Source organism: Pelecanus crispus, chromosome 1 (assembly GCF_030463565.1).
Source record: "Pelecanus crispus isolate bPelCri1 chromosome 1, bPelCri1.pri, whole genome shotgun sequence".
NCBI classification, from domain to species: Eukaryota; Metazoa; Chordata; class Aves; order Pelecaniformes; family Pelecanidae; genus Pelecanus; species Pelecanus crispus.
Window position 1 is genome coordinate 207,442,920 of NC_134643.1, and position 22,550 is coordinate 207,465,469.

Sequence of the window (22,550 nt, forward strand, 5' to 3'; positions counted from 1 at the left end):
TTATCTGAGGTCATAAAAATCTTTTACGATGCAGCCTTGTTATAACTTGGCTCTGTGCGAAACTGTACCCTTAAGAAGCTCTACTTTGTGGTACAAAGTATTATTTTAAGCTGCTTTTATCAACTTGATTTTGAATCTTGTCACAAACAAGATAAATTAATCTGAGGCATATATAAGGGCAAACGTGCCACTGCCAAAGGCTTCCTTTAATAACCATAGAATAGATCTGGGCACTGCCTTCCTCTTCACTAGAGCTCTGTGTGCACTAGTTTTCTCAATATATTCTCTAAAGCAGATTCTGGATACTGCTAAAGTATGACCAGAAATTGTCTCCTCAGGAAATAATGAACTCCATTTGCACAGCCAAACCAAAAAGTTTTATTAGAAGACAATGAAATACATACAACCAATTGCAAGCATCAGCCCTGCCTATACATCCATACGTCATCCAGAAAACACCAGAAGCAATTGGAATTGGTAGCTACCTGTGGCGCAGAACTCCACAAAAGCATTTTCTATTACATTTGCTTATGAAAATCAAGCTGCTAAGAACTGGGAAAAAAATTATTGCGAGAACTGATCTGTAAATAAACCATAGGTCAGACAGTAAGCAGAAAGGAATGCATAAACTCAAGGGATTAATTTCTCCAAGTCTTTCTGCAAAGACAACCCCTGCTCTGTTCCCAGCACAAGAGGTATTAAATGACCCCTGATCCCACTCCTCTGTTTAGATTTTGAGGGAGCCAAATTGTTTACTCACCTGCTCAGGCAGCTGCCCTCCCTGAAGGATCTTCCTGCTTCCCCAACAGCGTGAGGTACAACTGGAGAGCCTGGGCGTTGTAGGTAGAAAGGGCTAGGACATACTCATACTTCCCTGTAAAATGCCCGAAGGGACAGCAACCCAGTCAAATAAATAAACCAAGCAAAGTGCAGTCTACTGCACAATAAGGGGCAGTAACACTCACTGCACTTGGAAGGAGGAAGAAATTGTCCCTGTTAAAGCACAAGTGAACTTTGGAATACCTGACAGAGAGCAGGAAATTGGGTTAAACCTGTTCAAAGTCTGTTCCCAGAAGCTTTTCTCTCCCTTGAGAGAGGATTTTATTATCTTTCCTTGTTGATGAATGCTACCATGGAATAGTAGCCTCTCTTCTCCTATTTCCCTAGAGAACCAAAATTTTCAAGGAATTTTAGCACTGTTCGGCTTTACTCTTTTTGAATGGTAAAATTTCCCAAATTCAAAATCAGAATAGAAAACTATTGTATTTAATCTGAGTGTTGAGAATTAATTAACTGCTGATAAATACTTTTATAACTGGAATACTGCATTGTTGCAGCACCAGATAAGGAAGTTATGCAAAGTGGAACGGGTGACAATTATCACTGGTTTAATTCTTACAATTTTAATTTATGTTGATGGAGATCCATAAAGCCCCAATAGCCTCAAAAGGATTTCACACAAGCACAGGAGCTTGTACTTCATGATAAAACCACAAATTCAATACCATTGTTAGCAATGGATTATATTTTTAGCACAGAGAGGGAGCCAAAAATAATTTTTTATCGTCCAACAATAGACCACAAATAATCTGTAGTCCTGCAAGGCCTTCAGTGTGCAGGTAAACTGAAAACAAACCTCTACTGTATTTTCTTACTAAAGATGTCAAAGGGACTGAATGTGATGCTGCGCTTTAAAAAAGCGTGAGTACAAGTCCTTGTATTTTCTTACACAGTTCTATCACTGTTAATACAGAATCCAGTCTGAGGACAATCACGTAGACAATATATTCCTAAGTGGCAAAACCAAAGTGCAGGAAAGATGATGCCAAGTTTAACAGCAAAAGCTCTGTAGAACTACAGAAAGTAATAGTGGGAATTAGAATTAGTAGTAGGCAACTGAAAGCACTGCCCTGGGTTTACACAACCTAGAGCTCGGTTTTGTACCTGCCCACAACAGCTACAAAAACAGGTCACAGCCTGCGATGTACCACAAGTGTTTGGAGCGTGATGCTCTGCCACTTACTGGAGTTTAGAGGAAAACACTAATTTCGCTCAGTAAGATAGAGCGTGCCTAAAGCACAAAACGTCAGAAAGCCACGGGATGCTTTTTGCACCTTTATCTTTCCGTTCCTCCCGTACTGCAGCTATTTAAAAGGGTGTAAGTAGCCGCAATAAAAGCGCACTCAAAGTCCAAAGCCTCACCCCTGCAGAAAACGCCACAGCCGGAAAGGCCTGAGGCTAGCTCGCTAGGCAGGAACTCCTCACACACCAGGCCGAGAGAGCCGCTGAAGAACGCTGCGCGGACACGGCCCCCGCCTCTTCAGGAGCAGCGCTGCCCGGCAAGAAACCCCGTCTCCCAGAAGGGCCACCAGCGGCGACGCGGGGAGGACCCGGGAGCCGCCTCCACCCGCGGGCCGTCCCTCAGGAGCGAGGGGCAGGCCCAGGTGCCTGAAAGGATCCCCGCCGCCTCTTCCCGCCCCTGAGAGTCCCGGGCAGGAACCGGGACAGCGGCCGCTGCGGGCGCACTACTTCACTGTGGAGGCCCATCAACGGCCTTTTCGCCGCTGAGGCTCTTGGGAGCTGTAGTTCGAGCGCCGAAACAGCGCCTCGCAGCTGGGCGGGGAAGGCCGTGGCTTGGGACTACAACTCCCAGCATGCTCGGCGCCGGGGCGGTGCCCAGCCTGTGGCGCCGGGGCGCTGTGCGATGGCGGCAGGTTCGTAATAGAAAGAGAGGGGGGGGAGGCCAGAGGGAGTGTTGCTGCGGGAGCGGCCTGAGGAGCGGTGCTGGTGCTGCCTCCCCGGTACCTGCGAGGGGCCGCCGGTCGGAGCTGTCGCGGTGCGGGTGCCTTGGGCGCGGCGGGAGCCGGCGGCGCGCTTGGGGCGTCCTTTGTGCGGGCGCCGCGGGCTGGGGCGCTGGCCGCGTCCGGGGGGAAGAGGGGCGCCGGGCCTGGCCCCTCGGCCCGGCTGAGGGGAATGGCTGTGCTCGTCTCCCCACCGGCGACCTTTGGGGGGATCCCTTCGGCCCTGCTCGCCTCCCCGGGACGGGTCAGCTTCAGCCCTGCCAGCTCTTTCGATTGGCACGAAGGTGCTGCTGCCCTTAGGCTTTAGGAGAAGCTTTAAGCTGGCGGGCCGCCGCGAAAGGGTCTCCAGAAGGTGACAGGAAAAACAGTGTATGAACCATGTAGGCTTGAATTTGCCTATGCAGGCATCTGTGCCTCGCTGGGAACTTCCAGTGGCGTCTCAAAACAGAAAATAGTTGAAAAACATTTTTCTAAGAGAGTTTCGCTATTTCTACTAGTCACAGTTTCAAGCTTTGGTTGAAAGCGTAAGCCCTTTTGCAGCGGGAAACTTAAGCGAGAAGCTGGCATGAGCTGATCACTTGGGGAAAAAGGAAGCCTTAAGAAGTTATTTCCTGATCAGCAGGACTGTTGAGCCAGGGCTGCTGTGCTTCTCTGTCCCCGTCTTTCTCTGTATTCCCCATGACACACTGTATGCACAGGCAGAGAGTTAATTGCCCAGGGACTAGTTTGAGGTAGCAGGGCTGAGTGGTCCGGCTCTTGCTTGCCACATCGTCATCGGCAGCAGTTCTCTTTTTCTTCCTAAGTGAGGAAATCACTTTGGGACTCCTACCGACCTGAATTCATTCACGTTTTGTGACACTTGTAGGAATTTGGTTATCACTGAAACTTTTGCAGTATTCAAACTATTTTTTTTGATGGATTTTAAAAAAGAAGCTGGTTGGGAGGAAGAGGCTGACAGTCCATGTGGTTGTAGAATTTCCGTGAGAAACTAAGGAAGTCACGAAAATAAGTGCTGCTTTGAAATATGTGCAGTAAAATGTTTGTATTTAGGTGGCCACTTTTGAAACTTTGCATTAATATGAAGGTCCTGTGAGGGAAGTCTCTCTCTCAACTCCTCAGATCACCTCTCATCTTTTGTTGCAGGCACTTTAAAAATGCTGAATCCCTCTCTGTACTACTGAAGAGAATATTATACACAGCTTTATAATATTTGAGATAGTATTAACTGCACTCAAATAAATAATAAGATTAAAAGTTGGATTACGTTGACTTCCTGCACAGAAAGTGTTTGTTACTAGTTGGCCAAATTGTTTCTATTGCCTGGGGAAAAGTGGATTGTGACTTATTTTATAAATACACTAGGGTGGTTATAAGAGAGTAACTTTCTTTTACTGGGAATCTGTTATTGTAGATTTCTTATTTTGTTTATCTGCTTAATTTCTAGGTGCTAAAGGCAGGTAACCATCCATACCAAATACCTGGAATTTTGAAAGTTTTACTGTCCTAACACTACATAACGTAGTATTGTTATGTTGATGCTATATCAGCAGATAAATTGGAAAACAATTTACAAGATGCCAACCGTTGAAGATCCAAGCAGTGAACAAAACTTCATTGCACATTGGATGTCCGATAGTTCCCGTGCTGGAGTCTTATTAGATCCTAGTTTTACTGGTTTGAAAATCAGCAAAGAAAATTTGTTATCTGGACCTGAAAACATCACAGCTTTCCCTGCTGAAGAATTGCATCTTTCAGACAGCTGTTCTGTAAGTGATGACTCCTTGTGTGAAGAAGAGTCTGGCACCTCTTGTACACTTCAGCAACATACCACTGAAGCATCCTTTCCAGCAGCAGCATATAACATAGAAACCTCCAAAACAGACTTTGTCCATGGTGAAGTGGATGGTCAGAATAAATCCAGTCACAGCGATCCACTCTTACAAAAGCTTGAACAGGTAAAAATTCTAGAATTCTTCGACATACAGCAATTAAGATTTATTTTGTTTCTGCATAGGATTTGTCATACCTGGAAGTAAGCAAACTCTTTGCAATGTATAGAACACAGCAAGCTTAAAAGAGCAAGTCCTAAGTCACAGTTATGCCTGCATAAAAATTGGTGTCCTCGTGATGTGCAGTTATTCAGAGTCTAATTTATGTTGTTTCTAGCTGGCACAGGTTCCAGTCTAAAATGAAATTGCATTCAGTGGCAGTGTACTTGTTCTCAAAATCTTTTTACCTGGAAAGGTGAACACAGTTTCACAATGTTCTGTTGTTTCTTCACTTGAAGCTGCAGGAACAGGGTGCTGGGCATTACAGTGGTAGTGCTTCACCACAAATATTCACAACGTGGTGAAGTTGTATATTCTTGTATCTATAGCAACATCTTCTGTTAGTTCTCGAGTAGCTAAACACAACCCATATGCCTGGTTGTGTTTAGATGAAGAGAGATGTTAGTGTTGAATGTGATGAAGTATCCGTGACATTGGGACAAAAAGGCCTGGAATTACAATGCTGTGATGTTTTGTGTTTGGTTTTTTTTTTTTTTTTTTCCAATGCAAGCATGTCAGTTAATCCACTGTAACTGGCTATAAGTTTGCTCGTAGCTTTTCCCAATTACTAGATATGAATTATTAGCTGGAAGTTTTTGTAGGCACTTGAGTAGATCTTGCTGTTAAGGATTAAGAACTTGCCTCCTTGACCACTCTGCTAGCAGGTACCTCAGTACAAATCCCTCTGTTCACTCAAGTGGGGTGTGTAGGAATGTGTGTATGTATGTGTCTCCAGAGTAGAATTCCAGAACTTATGCGGTGCTATAAAAGTTTTCTCCTCTATTTTACATGGTAGGAAAATATTTATTAACTTTTTCAGTGTTGTCAGCAGTATCAAACAGTAGCTAAATGATAGATATTAGCTGGTTTAATGGTATCTTAAGAGGAATTGTTAAGTTTCCTGTCTTAGAAAGTTATTGACAATCTAATATATTATAAAAAAAATAAATCTGGTGCTTGCAGTGATGAATGTATTTTTGGATGTATGAGATTTTTTCCAGTTTGGTTTTCTGAGGATATTATTATCAGAACAGGTAGAAGAATGATTTCTTTAATAAATTAAGTGAAGGGGTTGGAGATGAGACTTAGGTGATCTTTAGATCTTGATCATTAGCTCACAGCTTCTACTTGACTAGTGCCTTACTTCTGTTTTCACTGGAATTTTAAAGGACTACAAAGAGAATTCAAGGGAAATTTTTCTTACCTGTTGGATGACAGGTGTGGTCCAATTGTTGATCTATGGAAGGATTTCATCAGGCCTCCTGTCTTTCCTTTGGAGGAGCTGGAACTAGCACATATATATGTGTTGGAGATACAGAGATGGGCATGGAGGTCCACCACCCATTGCTGTGGTTTGGTAGGGTACAGAATGCTCTGCCTTCATGTGGCCCTTGAGGCTGGTCTTGAGGAAGGGCCAGGGACACCTGCTACACAAGAAAATGAAGACTGGATTACAGAATTTAATCAGTATTTTAATTCTTTTTTTCAGGCAGCTTCATGAGTCTTAATGTTCTCTGATGCCCTTTTTCCCCTCTCTCGGTCCTTTGTATCTGTACTGTTCACTGTAACTGAGATCTTGGAGAGGAAAAAAAAAAACCAAAACCCACCCATACTTTTTCTGAAGCTTTAATTATTATGAAGTATTTCACATTTTGATAAAAACACAACATAGTAGAAGTTAATGTTAAAAGAGCAGAATTTGAATATTTTTCCCATGAAGTAGAAATGAGTGTTCTGATTCCTATTGTTTGCAGATTGGTCAATTAAAGACTAGTGGAACTGTTAACTGGGCAAACTGGAAATAGCATGTGCATTCATAAATAGCAAAAAATGAAAATTTTGTTTAGCATAGCATTTCATATTCTTAATTTCCTTCATGTTACACTTACCTAATGGAATATCTTTAAAGCAAGAAATACCTGTTGTTTTGATGACACTAATCCTGAGGTTCATTCTAAGTAAACCTAGCCTCTAATATATTTATTTTTTTGTTTGAAAAGCTGAAGGAATTGCAACAACAGAAACAGGAACAGCTAAAGAAACAACAGATGGAGCAACTTCAAAGGCTAATGGAAGAGCAGCAGAAGCTGCTTAGCATGGTGTCTGGCCAGACAGCAGTTCTTGGTAAGTTGAGAAAGAAAGCATATGACATACTTCGAGTAAACTGAAGAATTTAATCTCATTTTCCAGTTAAAAATCTGAAAGCATATTCAGTGTTCTTCATCTTGATTAGTCAAAGATAAATGTTGCATCGCTTCAGTGCCTGAAAGTTGAGTGCTGCTGTAGAAGGAGTACTGTCCTGTTTTTATAAAAGGCCAACTGTAATTGTAACTTGATCAATATGTGCTATGATGGGAGCCCTTGTTTCAAATAATGTACTTTAAATACACAAGACAGCGTAAACCAAACAGTTGCTTTCCTTTCTGATTAGCTGTTTCTCACAATACTTTTGATTGCTTTAAGCTATCACTGTATCCAAATGAAGTCATCCCTCCTTGTTTGTGCTCATGCAGCACATATTTGTTCAGGTGATGAACTGAACTAGACTAGGGAGCTGATCTGTACTGAAAAACAAACACTTGTAACCTGTATCAGTTTTCCAGTCTCGTTTGCTGTGTGCAAAGGGAGGGGACAGTGCTGGGCTGCAAAAAGCTTTTAGAGTTGGGGTATTTTCTCCTGTCGGCAGTATCAGTCCAACCTGACTTAAGTGATTATCTTTCTTTCACTCTGCCTACCTGAGAAAATGAATTTAGGGCTTAGCCTTAGGAGAACAAAATCCAGATTGCCTAATCACTTATTCTTGATCAGTAACGTAAGGATGGAGGCTGGGTGATCAATCTTGCAGTTCAGTGCCATGTCTTTTTCTCCTGTGGAACAGTGGTGGTGTAATACAAATACAATGACACAGCCATTTTTTTCTCTTAATTTCAAGGCTATACTGTAATGGCTGAAAGTCCAAAGCTAAGACCTGGGCATTCAGCAGGCTTAACAACTTTACACCAATTGCCATCATCTGGGTATCAGAATATCTTTGAAGACAGAGCTTATGCTCCGATTGTTTCTCCACATACACAAGACAGTGATTTTTTACAAAAGTTAAACAACAAAGAATGCACCTCATCTTTGAAGAACAGTCTTTCAGGAGTGTCTGCCTGTGAGAAACAAGCTCTGGGTGCGCCTCTGAAAATGCTGAATTCTTTGAAAAATGAGGAAGACAAATATATTACTGGTTAGTCATTTATAGAAAGGTAACTTGGTGTGTGGTGGGTTTTTTTTCCCCTTGTAGTTGTTAAGCAGAATTTTCTACTACTTATTGTGAGTGTTTTGTACAAGTGTTGGTTTACTTGATTTGTTGGTTGGTTTACTAACAGCTTACAGACCTCAGAGTGTTCCTGTAGTTATCCATGTGAGTTTTGTTAAAAGCAGCATAAGGAAAAAATCAAGTTGTTCTGCCTGTATGTATGTATGCTTGTCTGTTTTAGGCAGAAATTACAATCTTTACTGCTAAAGCTTACTTACGATAAAGACTGGGAAAATAGCAAATAATGATAGATACTGCATAGCTGAATTGCTTGAGCTGAACTGTACCCACGTTTTCACATGGCAAATGGAAAATAACAACCTATCCAGGGATACAGAATGTCTTCAGACCAGCTCTATTGTGAGGATTAGTGCCTGAACTGGAATTAGGAGTCAAGACGGGTTGATAAAGAGATCCCATCATATGACTAAAAATTATTTGTACATCAGAAGCAATGCACTGGAGTTCTTTATCTTTCTTCCTCTTCTAAGTTTTACCACTGGCACCAGCATGACTACTATGCTGCTGTGACTAGAATAGTGGTTTTGGTTTTAATCTAGCAGTTTAATAAGGTTGCTGAAAACCTGTAGAGGTTTTGGGGGGGAAAAGGTATGAGATTGCATTTTATCATACTTCATACCAGTTTAAAGCTTTTAATCAGAGGGCTTGGTCTAAGAGGATGTGAAAGGACAAATTGATCTTCATTTGTACATATATACATGGGAAACATGCTTGATAACAGAGTTCTTCAGTACAGCAGAAATCCAAATTTGTTCAGTTATTTTATTTTTAAGCCATAAATTAACAATACCAAAGATGATGAACAATCAGAATGGGTTATTTAAGGTCTGTGGAAAATTTTTAATACGTAATTGGATGTTCCTTTAAAAAGAAAGCTCAGATTCAAATAATAATTATTTTGGGGAAATCTTAGGACTATTTTATGTAGGAATTCCGACTACGTTACCATGAAGCTCCCTTCTGGTTTTAATCTGACCTGAAGGTTGCTTAAAGTATGAGCTGAAAACTGATTTGTTGTTGAGGAGGAAAAAAAATTCTCTTAATTTCATAGGAAAAAGCATGTGGTGTCCAGAACAAAAGATGGAAATATTAATGGAGAGTGAAGATTGTCACATTGATCCTTTATATGTGGAAAGTGCAGATATCTCTGAAAATTCCAGCAGAGGAAAACACTTGTGGACTAATACAGAGGAAAGGTAATTCAGACCATTATTATGCTGTTTTTATCAAATAACCATGAGTTTGGTTGAATTCTGAGTCCTGGTTGAAAGAGTCTGATATTCTCAATATGTATAGCTTTCTCAGCCAAGGATTCCATTTTGCTAGGTACTGTGGAGACCTGTAGTAAGAGAGGCTCTGGCTTGAAATTGTTTATGCTGTGAAAGATGTGATGTTGTGTATTGTCTGGAGAGGTGCGTGCAACCTGGGGTGATGGTAGTTTAGAAGCACGTTTTAGTATAGGCTTAGTATATAAGCAGTTGTAATTACTGCCCAATTTGATTTATTACAACCTCCTTATCCACTGTTGTGTAGTGAAAGTCGTTATGTCAAGGAGGAGTGTAAGGCTGTGACTTTTTAGTTTTTTACCAGGAGTTATGTTTGTTTAAACATCTGTATACGGTTAAGAAGTAATAATAGTGCTTGTGGCAGAAGCCTTCTCATGTATGGTAAAAGTTTTGTTTATGGAGTGGGTAGAATAAAAGTAGTGGTTGGCATTGTTTTAGAGCTCTGCCTTGTCTGCTGGGTCATCACAAGACAAGAAATACTTATTCCAGGCTGTGGTGAGTTGAGCCCAGCCAGCAACTAGGCACCCGCCCAGTCACTTGCTCACTCTGTCCCCCAGAGCAGAATGGGAGCGGGTATCAGAGGAGCAAACTTGAGAAAACTTGTGGGTTGAGATAAAAGCAGTTTAATAAGTAAAGGAAAGAGGGGTGGGGGGGAAACCCAAGAGGTGCAAAGGCTGTCATTCTCTACCTCCCACAAGCAGACTGATGCCTACCTAGTCTCTGAGCAACAGCTACTTTTGGAAGACCAAGACCCCAGTTTTTACTGAACATGATGTTACGTGGCATGGAATATCCCTTTGGTCAATTTGGGTCGGCTGTACTGGCTATGTCCCCTCTCAGTGTCTTGCCCACCCCCCGCATACTCGCTGTGGTGTGGCGAGCAGCATGAAAAACCAAAGAAAGATTTGATGCTGTGCAGGCACTGTTCAGTAATAGCTAAAACATTGGTATGTTGTCAACACTGTTGTAGTCGCAAATCCAAAACACAGCACCATATGGACTGCAGGAAGAAAGCTTGATCCATCCCCCCAGACCCAGTGCAAGGCTGTGAAAAAGAAGGAGTATCAAAGGGGGAGATATGGAGTACAGTCTCAGTAGCATTACTGAGTGAGAAGGTGATACTGTAGAAATTGGCAGTATGACTAAAATACGAATGGAAGTGGTGGTCTGGACAGAAGAAAGGGTCGTTGAGAAAAGCAATGAAAGAAGAAACAGCAAAGCCTGCATACAGTATCCTTTAGATATGTATATTAACCATAGCAGGGATTTGATAAACCATTTCTCAAAAGATAAACAGCTAGTGTTATAATGCATTTCTCAGATTAAATTTGACACTTAATGACCAAAGTACCTCATAATTTGTCATCTTTTATGTAATTACACCTTAGGTCTTTAAATAGCAGTGGTGATAAACACAGAGAAATGTAAGACTTGATTTTTTTTTTTTTTTAATTACACTAGACCTATTAAAGCTGCGATTCAGGAGAAGAAACAGACATTTGAAGAATTCCTGGAAGAACAGATACAACTAGAAGAGCAGCGTCTGGAGCAAAACCAGAAGTTACAGGTTATTTATTTATTTTTTTTAACTTCATTGTTTTTTATGTATTGCACCAAGATGTGATATGTGCTTTAAAAATACACAAGGAAGATTCTAGCATCAAAAGTTAACACCGAATGAAATAGTCATGTTTTTAAAAATAAAACAATAAGCCCCAAATATTTCACTTGTTTAAGATTTCTTTAGAAATCCAGTAGAAATGTACTGTATAAGTTCATATTCACATGTGGGGTATATTTGAAGGAATTTTCAAACTGTGTAAGGGGCTTTTTAACATTTTGTGTTTTACTTTTCCTCACCCCTTGTCAGGAGACAAATGGATCAGCCATTCAAAAACCAGTGATCAAACGACCGTTCCTGAAAAGAGGAGAAGGCTTAACAAGGTTCACTAATGCAAAGTCTAAAATTACAAAACTTGGAGAAAGCACCTCAAAACTTCAACAAAGGGATTCAGATGACAGAAATGTTATTAAAGTGGACAGATCACAAATACAGAAGAAAACTATGCCTCCTGGCAAAGAACCGGTTTCTGAGAACCCTTTTGCACCATGTAAAAAATATAACCACCCTGATAAAGCAAAACATTGCCCTATTCAGAAGAACCTGGTACTCAGGAATCACAATGGAAAAAATACCTCACCATTAGAAACAAGAATGCAACCAGGAAAAAATCATGATGGACAGATGAGAGATTCTTTCCTATCGGAGATTAACAACAAAATAGAAAATAAAGAGAACATAGTAGAATTTGCAAACGCTAACACTGGCAAAATTGGAAACAAATTACCTGGCACAGAAAAGCCTCGGTTGTCTCATGAGCTGGCCAGTGCCTTTTCTAATTCTAAATGTCCTATAGGTCACCCTGTAAAGGATCCAGAACTGTCTTTTGAAGTTTCATTTCAGAATAAGCTGGAAAACTGGGAAAAAGAAAAAGAAAAAGAGAATCTAGAATTAGATGAATTTTTGTTTCTAGAACAAGCTGCAGATGAAATATCTTTCTCAAGTAATTCCTCATTTGTGCAAAGGATCTTAGATCAAGATCAGCAAACTTTAAAAGGCCGTAGAATGTCTTCTACCCCTATCAAGGCAAAACAGCAGCAAGTAAAGGCGTTGGCTGTTGAACTTACAAATAAGAAAAATAAAAAGGCAGACTGTATGACACAGGGTAATATAAATGATAGAGCAGTTATGCATACAGTTTCAAATTCAGGAACAGCTGTTAGAATGAAGGATCCATTGAATAAAACGGACAGTGTAATATTTTCAGCTTCTTCCATGACAGCAGCTCCTGTTTTGAAAAGTAATCAATGGATTATAAATGAAGATGAGGGTGAGGGCAGTGGTGATACTACTACAGATTCCGAGAGTGAATTTGAGACCACATTAAAGCATGAAAATGAAGATGCTAAGACATCCTTTATGAGCCATAGAGAAAGTGATCCAGAATTTTTTGATTATGGAGGTTCTGTTACAGACATCAGCAAAAAAAGCAAAAATGGAGATGATGACCTTGGCTTGTCAGACAAAGATTGCAATGCACTGTCAAAGCAAAAGATTAGAAAAGCTTCAGACCATCTGAGAAGCATGTCTTGTATAAGTAGGAATAAGTTTGAGTTTGATGATGAAAGAACATGGAGCGATCTCGATGAAGATTATGTTAACACTGATTTACCTGAAAAATGTACTAAAATGCCTTTACAGACGGACTTTTCCAGTAAGAATGATAAAACTGTCCCAGATAAAGCAATAAAGAGAAAAGTTGCCTCAAAGAGGGGAGATGAAGTGTCCAAAGAGTCTGCAGTGGACAGTGGTTCAAATGGACCTCCTGTATCAAACCTGATGATGAAACTCTTTCCTTCACTGAAACCGAAACAGAAGGCAGGCTGTCATTCAGAGCATGAAATCAAATCAAATGTGGAACAGGAGCCGGGAGGTGAGAGAACAGCAACTGGTAGGAAATGTTGAAGAAGACATATATTACAAGTCTTTCCTTGTAACGCTTAAGCTGCATCGTGACATTACACCAAGGGGTGTAAGTACAGACTTCTGCTGCAGGGAATGGCCCTATTCTCACCTTTCATCTCCCCTCCCCTCCCAGTTGCATGTCTGATGTCGGATCTAACAATTATGCAGCTTCCAGTATGAGTACGATCAGTGAAAACTTCCTGCCCCCCCACCCCCCCCCCCCAAAGCTAGTTTTCTGTCAGACCAACTCATTGAACTAGCATGATCTGGAGCTGCTCGATCACTGTACCCAAATTAAAGAAAGTGTCAAACCCATGCTGAAAATGAAGTGGTACCTCCCTTTCCAGTGACAGTGTGCATTTACATCACAGTAGGGTTATGCTATGCATTGTTAGGTTAGCTTGTTCCCCTTATATAATTATGGAGGCGGCAGCCCTGGCCGTATTTTCCAACAGGAGTATAGTATTTAGAGAATGCACGTGGAATATGGGAAATACGGATTCATTTTTCTGCTTTACCCAAGTTGATTATGACCATATGGTTATAGTCGGGGGAAGGACTGCCTCTAAAAGCTCATGTTGAAGCTGTTGCATTTATGTGAGATCATTGAAAATGTGGTTTTTCAGTGAAAGTATGATGGCATAGCCTAGCATATAAATCTCTTCTCTGTAAGGTCGTGAGATCTTGGTTTCAAACTCTGCTCCAGTGAATGTTTAGGGTTTTGTTTAGGTTTTTATGAAAAGTTCATATGAAAGCTGCTCTTTCTGCTTACTGTTTTGTGGAGAATTGATTTTGTAGGGTTGTCTAAAGGTGCGTGCTAGATGTTGTTTGTCAGAAGAGGGGTAGGGTGTTTTTACTGAATCTCAGAGCATTTAAGGGTGAATGAGACGACTACCTACACTGCAACATCAGTATTTAGGCTCTTCTCTTGCATACCAAGAACTGGGCTATTAAAACCCTGGGAGTGTTAAGTAGTGACTGAACAGGAAACTGGGTTGGTGAAAAACCCCACAAATCCTATTGTTGGCCTCTGCAATAGATTTCACATTGGTGATGGGTGTGAGAAGGCTTTGTTGTGAATAAAACTTGGAAAAACTTAACACCCATAAACTTTCCTGTTCGATGCTTGGCCCTTATACCTTGATTTAATTTCTCTAGCTTGACGTGAAGCCCTTCACATTCCAATTCCTAATATATATTTAGTTGTACAAAGATGATATACTCAATATTTGAGCTACTTGAGTAAATAGTGCAGAGTTCTTTAAAATGTCACTTCTGTGTTATTTGAATAGTAGGAATCTTTTGCAATAGAATCATAGAATCATAGAATCGTTTAGGTTGGAAAAGACCTTTAAGATCATCCAGTCCAACCATTAACCTACACTACCAAGTCCACACTAAACCAATTAAGGGTAGACTAGAATAAACCATGTCCCAAAGTGCCACATCTACCCGTTTTTGGAACGCTTCCAGGGATGGGGACTCCACCACCTTTCTGGGCAGCCTGTTCCAATGCTTGACCACCCTTTCCGTGAAGAAATTTCTCCTAATTTCCAACCTAAACCTCCCCTGGCGCAGCTTGAGCCCATTTCCTCTCGTCCTACCACTAACTACATGGGAGAAGAGACCAACACCCACCTCACTACAACCTCCTTTCAGGTGGTTGTAGAGAGCAATAAGGTCTCCCCTCAGCCTCCTCTTCTCCAGGCTAAACAACCCCAGTTCCCTCAGCCGCTCCTCATAAGGCCTGTGCTCCAGACCCTTCACCAGCTTCGTTGCCCTTCTCTGAACACGCTCCAGCACCTCAATGTCTTTCTTGTAGTGAGGGGCCCAAAACTGGACACAGTATTCCAGGTGCGGCCTCACCAGTGCCGAGTACAGGGGGACAATCACCTCCCTGCTCCTGCTGGCCACACTATTCCTGACACAGGCCAGGATGCTGTTGGCCTTCTTGGCCACCTGGGCACACTGCTGGCTCATGTTCAGCCGGCTGTCTACCAGCACCCCCAGGTCCTTTTCGGCCAGGCAGCTTTCCAGCCACTCTTCCCCAAGCCTGTAGCGCTGCATGGGGTTGTTGTGCCCGAAGTGCAGGACCTGACACTTGGCCTTGTTAAACCTCATACAGTTCGCCTCAGCCCATACATACTACTACTATCTCTAAAATAGTATCACTTGATTTTTTTTTTTTTTTTTTAACTGGTGTGTGATAATTGTTTACGTCAGTCTTATGTATGCTGCTTAGATAACTTGCATCTGGCTGTTCTTTGATAGGAAACACTGTTCCATCCCAGGTACTGAGAGAGAGACTCACTGAATTGGAAGCTGAAATAGAAAGATTCAGAGCTGAAAACACAACTCTAACTAAACTTCGTGAAGAAAGAGAGCATGCCTTGGCAAATATCAGGTAATTTTTAATCGAAACATTTTGGTGCATTCACTTACATAGTGTGTTCCAGACTATCATAATGTCCAGTTACCAACAGCACAGATAAATATTTGGTGTGTTTCAGTTACAGTGGAGACATAGGTCAAGAAACTGGTTGTTGCTATATGTATATGTTAAACTGTAATTATTACTCACACACAAATTATAGTATTAAGAACCCTTGCAAGTTTAATATGATATCCTTAAAGGCTATACTTGGGAGAATTTGCATACTTTTGTTCTGAGTGATAACACAGTCCCAAACTGGTCTTGCAAAACTGATCTTCATGCTAATATGATTGATGCTCTTCCTTTGGATTGAATATTTGTGTGTACAAACTGAGAATATTTGCATTTGAACTGGGGTGTTTATAAGCAACATATAGAGCAGAGTAATTATCTCTGGTGACTTAAGTGTGGCACACCTATTCCTACCAAACTCACTTTTGTTTTGTTTGGAAACAGCATCATGTTGTTGGCTCATGTTTAATTATGGCAGATTCTTTTCCCCAGTGTTTTTGGCGGAATGGTGTTCTACTGCTTTGAAGAATGTTGGAAGATTTTAGCCAAAGCTTTATTTAAATTCAGGATAACTTTTGTGACTAGAAGATATAAAAATAGATATTGTTGAACTTCAAACACTAGCTGTGTGATGATTCTTACTCCTTAAATAAGTAATATCATCTATAGGTAAGTCTTCCTGGGAGTAACGGATGTTGGATTGGAATCAATGACCACAAAATTCAGAGTCTTCATGTTCTTCCTTAAAATCCAGATTTGAAGTAGTTTTGGGCTAAAACAACAACTTTGTTTCATAATTACAGGAAAGAAATTGCAGACTTTCAACAGCAGAAAGCCCAAGAACTGGCTGAAATAGAAGAATATAAAAAAAAGGAAATCAAAAAACTGCAAAAGGAGCGTAAAGTTTTTGAAAAATATACCACAGAAGCTAGAGCAATTCCAGATAAAAAAGAACGTGATGAAATTCAGGTATAAAAATGTATTATTCTTCTACTTCACACAGGAACACTTAAATTCATTTAAAGGCAGTCGAGAACTAAATTCTAACTAAATTGAAAGGTTGCAAGTGATTCTAAGATGGGAACTGTTAGTAGACATGGCCTAATTGAGGAAGGAACTACGGTCTTCACAATGTTGTTTGACGGTTTTAAGGCAAAAACCCCTGATGAGCAAATCTTTTTGTCACGTTTCCATACTAAAAACTGCTCATGACTATGGTAGAATGATCTTCGACTTTGATACAAAATTACTGTAGTTAATATTAAGTTGTAAGTTTTTATTCATGGTAGCGGATTGAAATGCAAACTAGAACTGTACTTGAGTTTTATTCTGTCTATAACTGTTGTACAGTAAATGTAGTTCTCTTTTACAATTTTCAAAGTTACATTTTGTTATTACTTACTTGTAGGTCTTTAGGTATCAGAGATGTAAGAAACAAGATCTGTTTATTCCTTCATTGTCAGGATGCGTGGTACATGAGATGTACAGACAAGTTGTATTAAACATCACACATGGATTTCCCTCCCCCTTGCCTACAAATTTTCCTTACATAACTTCAACAGATTGAAGTAATATTTGCTAAACTGGCTAGGCAGATTCACATGTGTTTTATGTGATTGTGTCCTCCCGATTTTCCTGTGCCAAGATTTTTTTAAGGGTCCTCTCAAGGGTAGCCTAAAGATTTCATGTTTCTGTCTCAAGTGTATTTGCACTGGCCTATCTGTGAAGTATAAAGGATGTTAAGAGGGCAAAAAGACACTTCCTGCAATTGAAGTTGAGTTTATAAAGTTTGTAGTCTAAAGTAAATAATATCTCTTTCAGGAAGAAAACTTCTACCTTTCACCCTCTGCCCCATTAATCTGATCTTATTTTTTTTTGTCCCACTCTTGTGCTTTTTTTGTGTGCTTGTATTTCTATTAGAACATTAAAATCTTTTAATATGTTAAAAAATGAAAGCTCTTTAATTTATAAACATGCATTTTTCTAAGGCTTTAAAACAGCAGATTGCAGAGTTACAGGAAGATTTAAAACGGAAAGAGGCAAAATGGTCAACCACCCATCGACGCCTGAAAGATCAAATAGAAGCTTTAGTAAATGAGAATATGGAGCTAAAAGAGGAAGTCAAAATTATGGAGAGATTTCGTCTAGAAGCCTGGAAGAAAGTAGAAGCTGCTGGAAGCAAGAGGAAAATAGAAAATTCTGGGATGACTCTAAAAAGAGCAGAATCTGTAAGTTATTAATCTTAGTGTTTTAAATTCATCTGTGTGAATACTCTTGAGTTTTGGATCATAAACTTGGATTCTAGTAGCTACAGTTAGATATTTACTTTTAATTTACTAATCCTGGGACTCCACTAGTGATGAGAGACACAGGATTTTGTTAATGTCACATTCTCTCCAAACAAGGATGTTCACAATGTGCAGCATCCATTCTGCTGAGGAACTCATCTTAGAAATTCAAAATGAAGCAATTATAAGAAAAAAATCATAGATGTCATCTAATCTGTGAACCTCTGCACCTAAGGATCAGCCAGGCAAACCAGGCAGTTCACCATTGTCTAAAATTGTTATATTTAGTTTTGAAACAGAAACTATTATTCTAGATTGCTTGCACGAAGTTAACATTCTGCAGTTGTTGGCAACGAAGCAGCAGAGGAAGAGTTCCAAAGTGTATCTTGGGCTACATCACACAAGCCCTTCTGCGCACTAAATATAAAAAATGTATAGTTTGTGCAGAAAGCTTCCAGTAAATTTCATGTCACATGGTGTATAAATTTTGTTGCTGCTGTATGGACAGTTATGAATAAATGTCATGTAAACCACAAATAACTTACTTTCTTTTAGTGTCTACCAAATAGAGGCCCAAAAAGTCAAACTGCATCTCTGCTTTTTCCAGTACAGAAGTGCAGCAAGATAAATGGCAAAGGCTTTTCACAGGCAAAAGGTTTGTCTAATCAGAGAATTCTGTTAACTCTTTAAAAGAAAATTAATGTGGATTTTTGCTTTTATTAAAAAGAGCGCATTGCAACCTCAAAAGTAGGTAGAGAATAGTTGTATACAGATAAATACCTCCCAGGGTAGGATTCTAGAGAAAGCTGTGATGAGACCATTCTCAGAGCGAAAATGCTTCTGGTCATGTTTGGTGATCTGGAGCATACCAGCAGCATTCCTGTTTTGTAATCCAAAATGGCATTCATCGCTGATGTTCTCCAGGCTGTGGATGTTGATTGGATGACTGTGTTGAGGGCATCAGAGCTGCTGTGTCTCTTCAGAACCTTCTGTTACCGGGATCTGTAATCACATGGGCAATGCCATAGCAGGTGTTCCTTGCTCACAGTTCTGAGCAAATGCTGTTGGCAGCTGTACCCCCTCCTAATGAATAATCCCATACGGAAAGTCACTGGAGGGTACTTCTTTTGACACGTCTGACAGCTCAAGCAACCACCGTGTTATCTGTTAGAGGAGCGCGTTCCACAACTGAAGCCCTTGCTAGTTTTGTTTTGGTAATCTTTCTGGCATGCCAGGAGAGACATGGGAAAGGTCTGCCAATTGCTTCCTGTTAAATGGTTACATTAGTCTTCCTTTATTTGTTATAAGGCATAACTAAAAATGTTGTCTAGATCCCTAGGGGGGGAAAAAGAAATCCTTTTTAAATCTACAGAAATGAAATAGGAGAGAAAGTGCAAGTATTATGCCTGTTGCAATGATTTTTGTAGCTTCTTGCTGACACACAAAGCAATGACCTACCTGAGAAAGCTGGCTTATGCTCTTCATACACTGCTTTCAGTTCCTACTGCACTTAGATGTAGGTGTCTTGTACAATTTGACCTCATATATAATTATGACTGTAACACTTAAACTGTACTTTTACTGTCCTAATTAACTTTATTACATGTATCTGAGTAGGAAAGCTTTCTAGAACACCGGCATCAGCACCTGCTAATGACAGAAGCAACTCTGAGACAACAGCTGCACTAGAAGATTCTTCTAGGACTTTTATGGTAGTAAGTCCTGTATCTTGATTTGATTTTTAACGGGGAGGAAAAAGCCTAAAATAAAACAATAGTTACTTGTACTTAAATGAGTACCTGGAGGGTGACTGGTGAAGCTGTTGACTCCTTATGTTCTTTAACTGCAATTTTATTGTCATACCAGAAAATGGCTATGTAGTAGTCAATGCAGAGTGTTTTACCTGTGTCTAGTAGTTGCAACATTCTTTGACTGAGGAAATAATAACATCCCACCCCCTTGAGTTTTGCAAAATGTTTTACATTTTGAGAGAGGGGAAAAAGATAGATGTTTATATGCTCCATGTAGGGCAACCATGCAAGAATCTGGTAAACAGTTGATTTAATTCTTACATTAATTGCTGTAGGTAGCATTCAGGTTTTATGAAGCTTCATCAACTGTTCCATACCTTGATACGGATGACTTAAGGCAGCTGAGCACCATGCTACAACATGCCACTGAATTCCACTTTAGTCCAGACTACAGCTGACCACAGACAACCAGTTACAGCTGAGTCTCAGTCTGATGTACCACTTGAATTCTACTAGGAGCTGCATAAAACCCAGACTGTGTTTATGCCTTCCTATACTTGTCTTCCTGCCCTGAGGCTCTGTGTTTCCTAAAATACCTGTCAGACAAGGAAAAAACCATGTATAAAGACAAAGCTTGATTTGAGTTTATGCTTAGATTATTGTTGTCATTTCAGGACACGTCTCCTAATGAAGCTCATGTGTCGCTGGCATCTGGACCTGCATATACAGACAGTGAAGAGATACAGAGAGAAACTGCTTATCCTGATGGAAAGGTAAAATTAGAGCTCGGTGCTTGGAAATTCCACAAGACAGCTGTTGTGAGAAAGGAATGAGTATGTGAGTGTGATGGCTCGATACTGACCTCTCTGTCACGTATTCTGTAGGTTGAAAAGGTTTTGAAAAATGGCTGTCACCTCATATTTTTCCCCAATGGGACATGGAAAAAAGTGGGTTCTGATGGGAAGACCGTAACTATAACCTTCTTCAATGGGGATGTGAAGCAGGTTATGCCTGATCAAACAGTGGTATGTATCCTACATCTTCTGCACTTTTCTGTAAATCCTTATTTATGTGCATGCGTACACACACACACACAGTGTCTCACTATGTTAAACCTCAACTGTTTTCTGCAGATTTATTATTACGCTGATGCTAAGACTACACATACTACATACGCTGATGGCTTAGAGGTCTTGCATTTTTCAAATGGACAAATAGGTAAAGAAATAATCCAACCCTCAAAATTGCTGCCCATATGTATATCTGTATTTATGTAATAAGCGTATTGCCTCAAAATACATTTCAGAGAAGCATTATCCTGATGGCAAGAAAGAAATTACTTTCCCTGATCAAACTATCAAAAACTTATTTACGGATGGGCAAGAAGAAAGTATCTTTCCAGATGGTACTATTGTTCGTATTCAGCGGTAAGCTTTGCCTTTTCAGGTACCCTAGACTGTTGATGGGAAAGTAGCAGTTAGGGCTCACTGATAGAGGCAGTATATGGTGACACATCTACTTCCAGAAGTTTACATATGAATATACTGTACCGTGAACATGTATTTACTATTTGAAATTTTGATTTTTTTTTTTTTTTTTGGTAGCTTGGAGGAGACATAAAGACTGCCTGTGTGTATTTTCTCGTACCCTAACCTGAGAGATTTTTCAGATCTCTGCATAATTCTAGAGAACATGTGAGAACCTAGTTGGTGCGGCAAGCAGGTCTGACATCCAAACTGATAGCGTTCAAAACTTTAAGTTTTAAACTTTTCCTGGACTGTTGCAGCAATAGATTTAGTGTAAAGAAAGTGTGGTAGAGGCTCTTGAGTATAAAGAAGTTACGTCCATTTTGCAGACACAGGTTTTTTAGTACCAGCCAGGCTAAGATGATATTTAACAAAACAAGCTTTTCACAAATACTGTATTTTTTCAAGTTCTTCCTTCATTCAGGCTTGCATATTTAATGTTTGTTCCGAGATGAAGCTTAAGCCTATGTATAGTCCTTACAATGTTGGTTGTGTTTTTTTTTTTAAATACTTACATACATTTACTTAATGCAGAGATGGAAGCAAAACTATAGAGTTCAATAATGGCCAGAGGGAACTACACACTTCACAGTTCAAAAGACGGGAGTATCCAGATGGAACGGTCAAGACTGTGTACATGAATGGACAGCAGGAAACAAAGTATGTCTCTGGGAGAATACGAGTAAAGGACAAGGATGGTAATATTATCATGGACACCAAGTTGTAGGTAATATCAAAACTGTTGGAAGTGTTAGCACGTCAGCAAAAATAATGTACATTCCTGTAAACAAGAAGAGAAACCCCTTTACGCTTGTGTATATATTGTTTATAGTCTTCCTGAAATAAATTTATTTTTCAGTGGGTGTTACTGCATCAGAGCTTTTTCTAATTTTTTTTCCCATTTCTACTTTAAAGAAGCAGTTTATTGATTCAGTATTTTGTCATGTGTGGTTTAAAGGGTATTTTCTAAATCAGCTGTCAGTGAAAATTCATCAAACAGCTGTAGATTACCTTATCTAAGAGAAGATTCCTCAATCCAAGGTAAAAAGTTGCACTGTTATGAACCCCTGCTGTGGTGAAATACAGCAGGTGGCCAGATTTAGGAGTCTGGGTTTCACTGTACTTAAGGTAAATGAATGGCAGTATTCCTTTTCCGTCAGCCTTGGGCTATTCTTTTTCCTTCATAATCCTATTTTTTCTTAATCTCACAGTTAGGAGGTAAGAACATTAGCAGAACCCAACCTCTGTTCTGTAAAGTGCTCTTCTGTATTCATAATGCTAGGACAGATGAGACTGTGGGACAGGTTAATTCTCCAAGCTACTCAGAAATGTGGGAGGAAACACCAGAAATCAACAAAGGTCATCTCATCCAATTCTTCCACTGAACAGGCATTTTTAAGCTGGCTTATCTTTTAAAATTCCGCAGTATCTGCAAGCAAAGTGGTACTGCTGGAGTGTCTGCTCTAACTCTCCAGTGTAGTGGATGCTGAAAAATGTTTCATTCTCTTGCACAGTAGAAGACACTTTCTTCCCCTTGTCCCCTTCCCACCCCCACT

General features: G+C 40.1%; 1 protein-coding gene across 7 annotated transcripts; it reads left to right on the top strand.

Moving 5' to 3' along the window:
* The first annotated feature begins 2,815 nt into the window (after positions 1-2,815).
* CPAP (centrosome assembly and centriole elongation protein) lies at positions 2,816-21,847 on the top strand. Of its 7 annotated transcripts, none has more exons than XR_012831657.1 (17): positions 2,816-2,836; positions 4,246-4,756; positions 6,850-6,973; positions 7,782-8,078; positions 9,223-9,367; positions 10,919-11,024; positions 11,328-12,951; positions 15,255-15,387; positions 16,233-16,398; positions 17,418-17,657; positions 18,273-18,372; positions 19,335-19,432; positions 20,143-20,241; positions 20,353-20,493; positions 20,602-20,686; positions 21,073-21,190; positions 21,529-21,565. XR_012831657.1 is itself a non-coding variant. In XM_075721660.1 (17 exons), the coding sequence occupies exons 2-17, from the start codon at positions 4,331-4,333 to the stop codon at positions 21,719-21,721; spliced, it is 4,098 nt and encodes a 1,365-aa protein (XP_075577775.1). In that variant the 5' UTR covers positions 2,816-2,836; positions 4,246-4,330; the 3' UTR covers positions 21,722-21,847. The 7 variants fall into 7 exon arrangements, 6 of the variants coding, with proteins under 6 accessions (XP_075577775.1, XP_075577784.1, XP_075577790.1 ...); XM_075721660.1 differs by lacking the exon at positions 21,073-21,190 and adding an exon at positions 20,775-20,895 and having other exon boundaries at positions 21,529-21,847; XM_075721669.1 differs by lacking the exon at positions 21,073-21,190 and adding an exon at positions 20,775-20,895 and having other exon boundaries at positions 19,335-19,429; positions 21,529-21,847.
* The last annotated feature ends 703 nt before the right edge of the window (positions 21,848-22,550 follow it).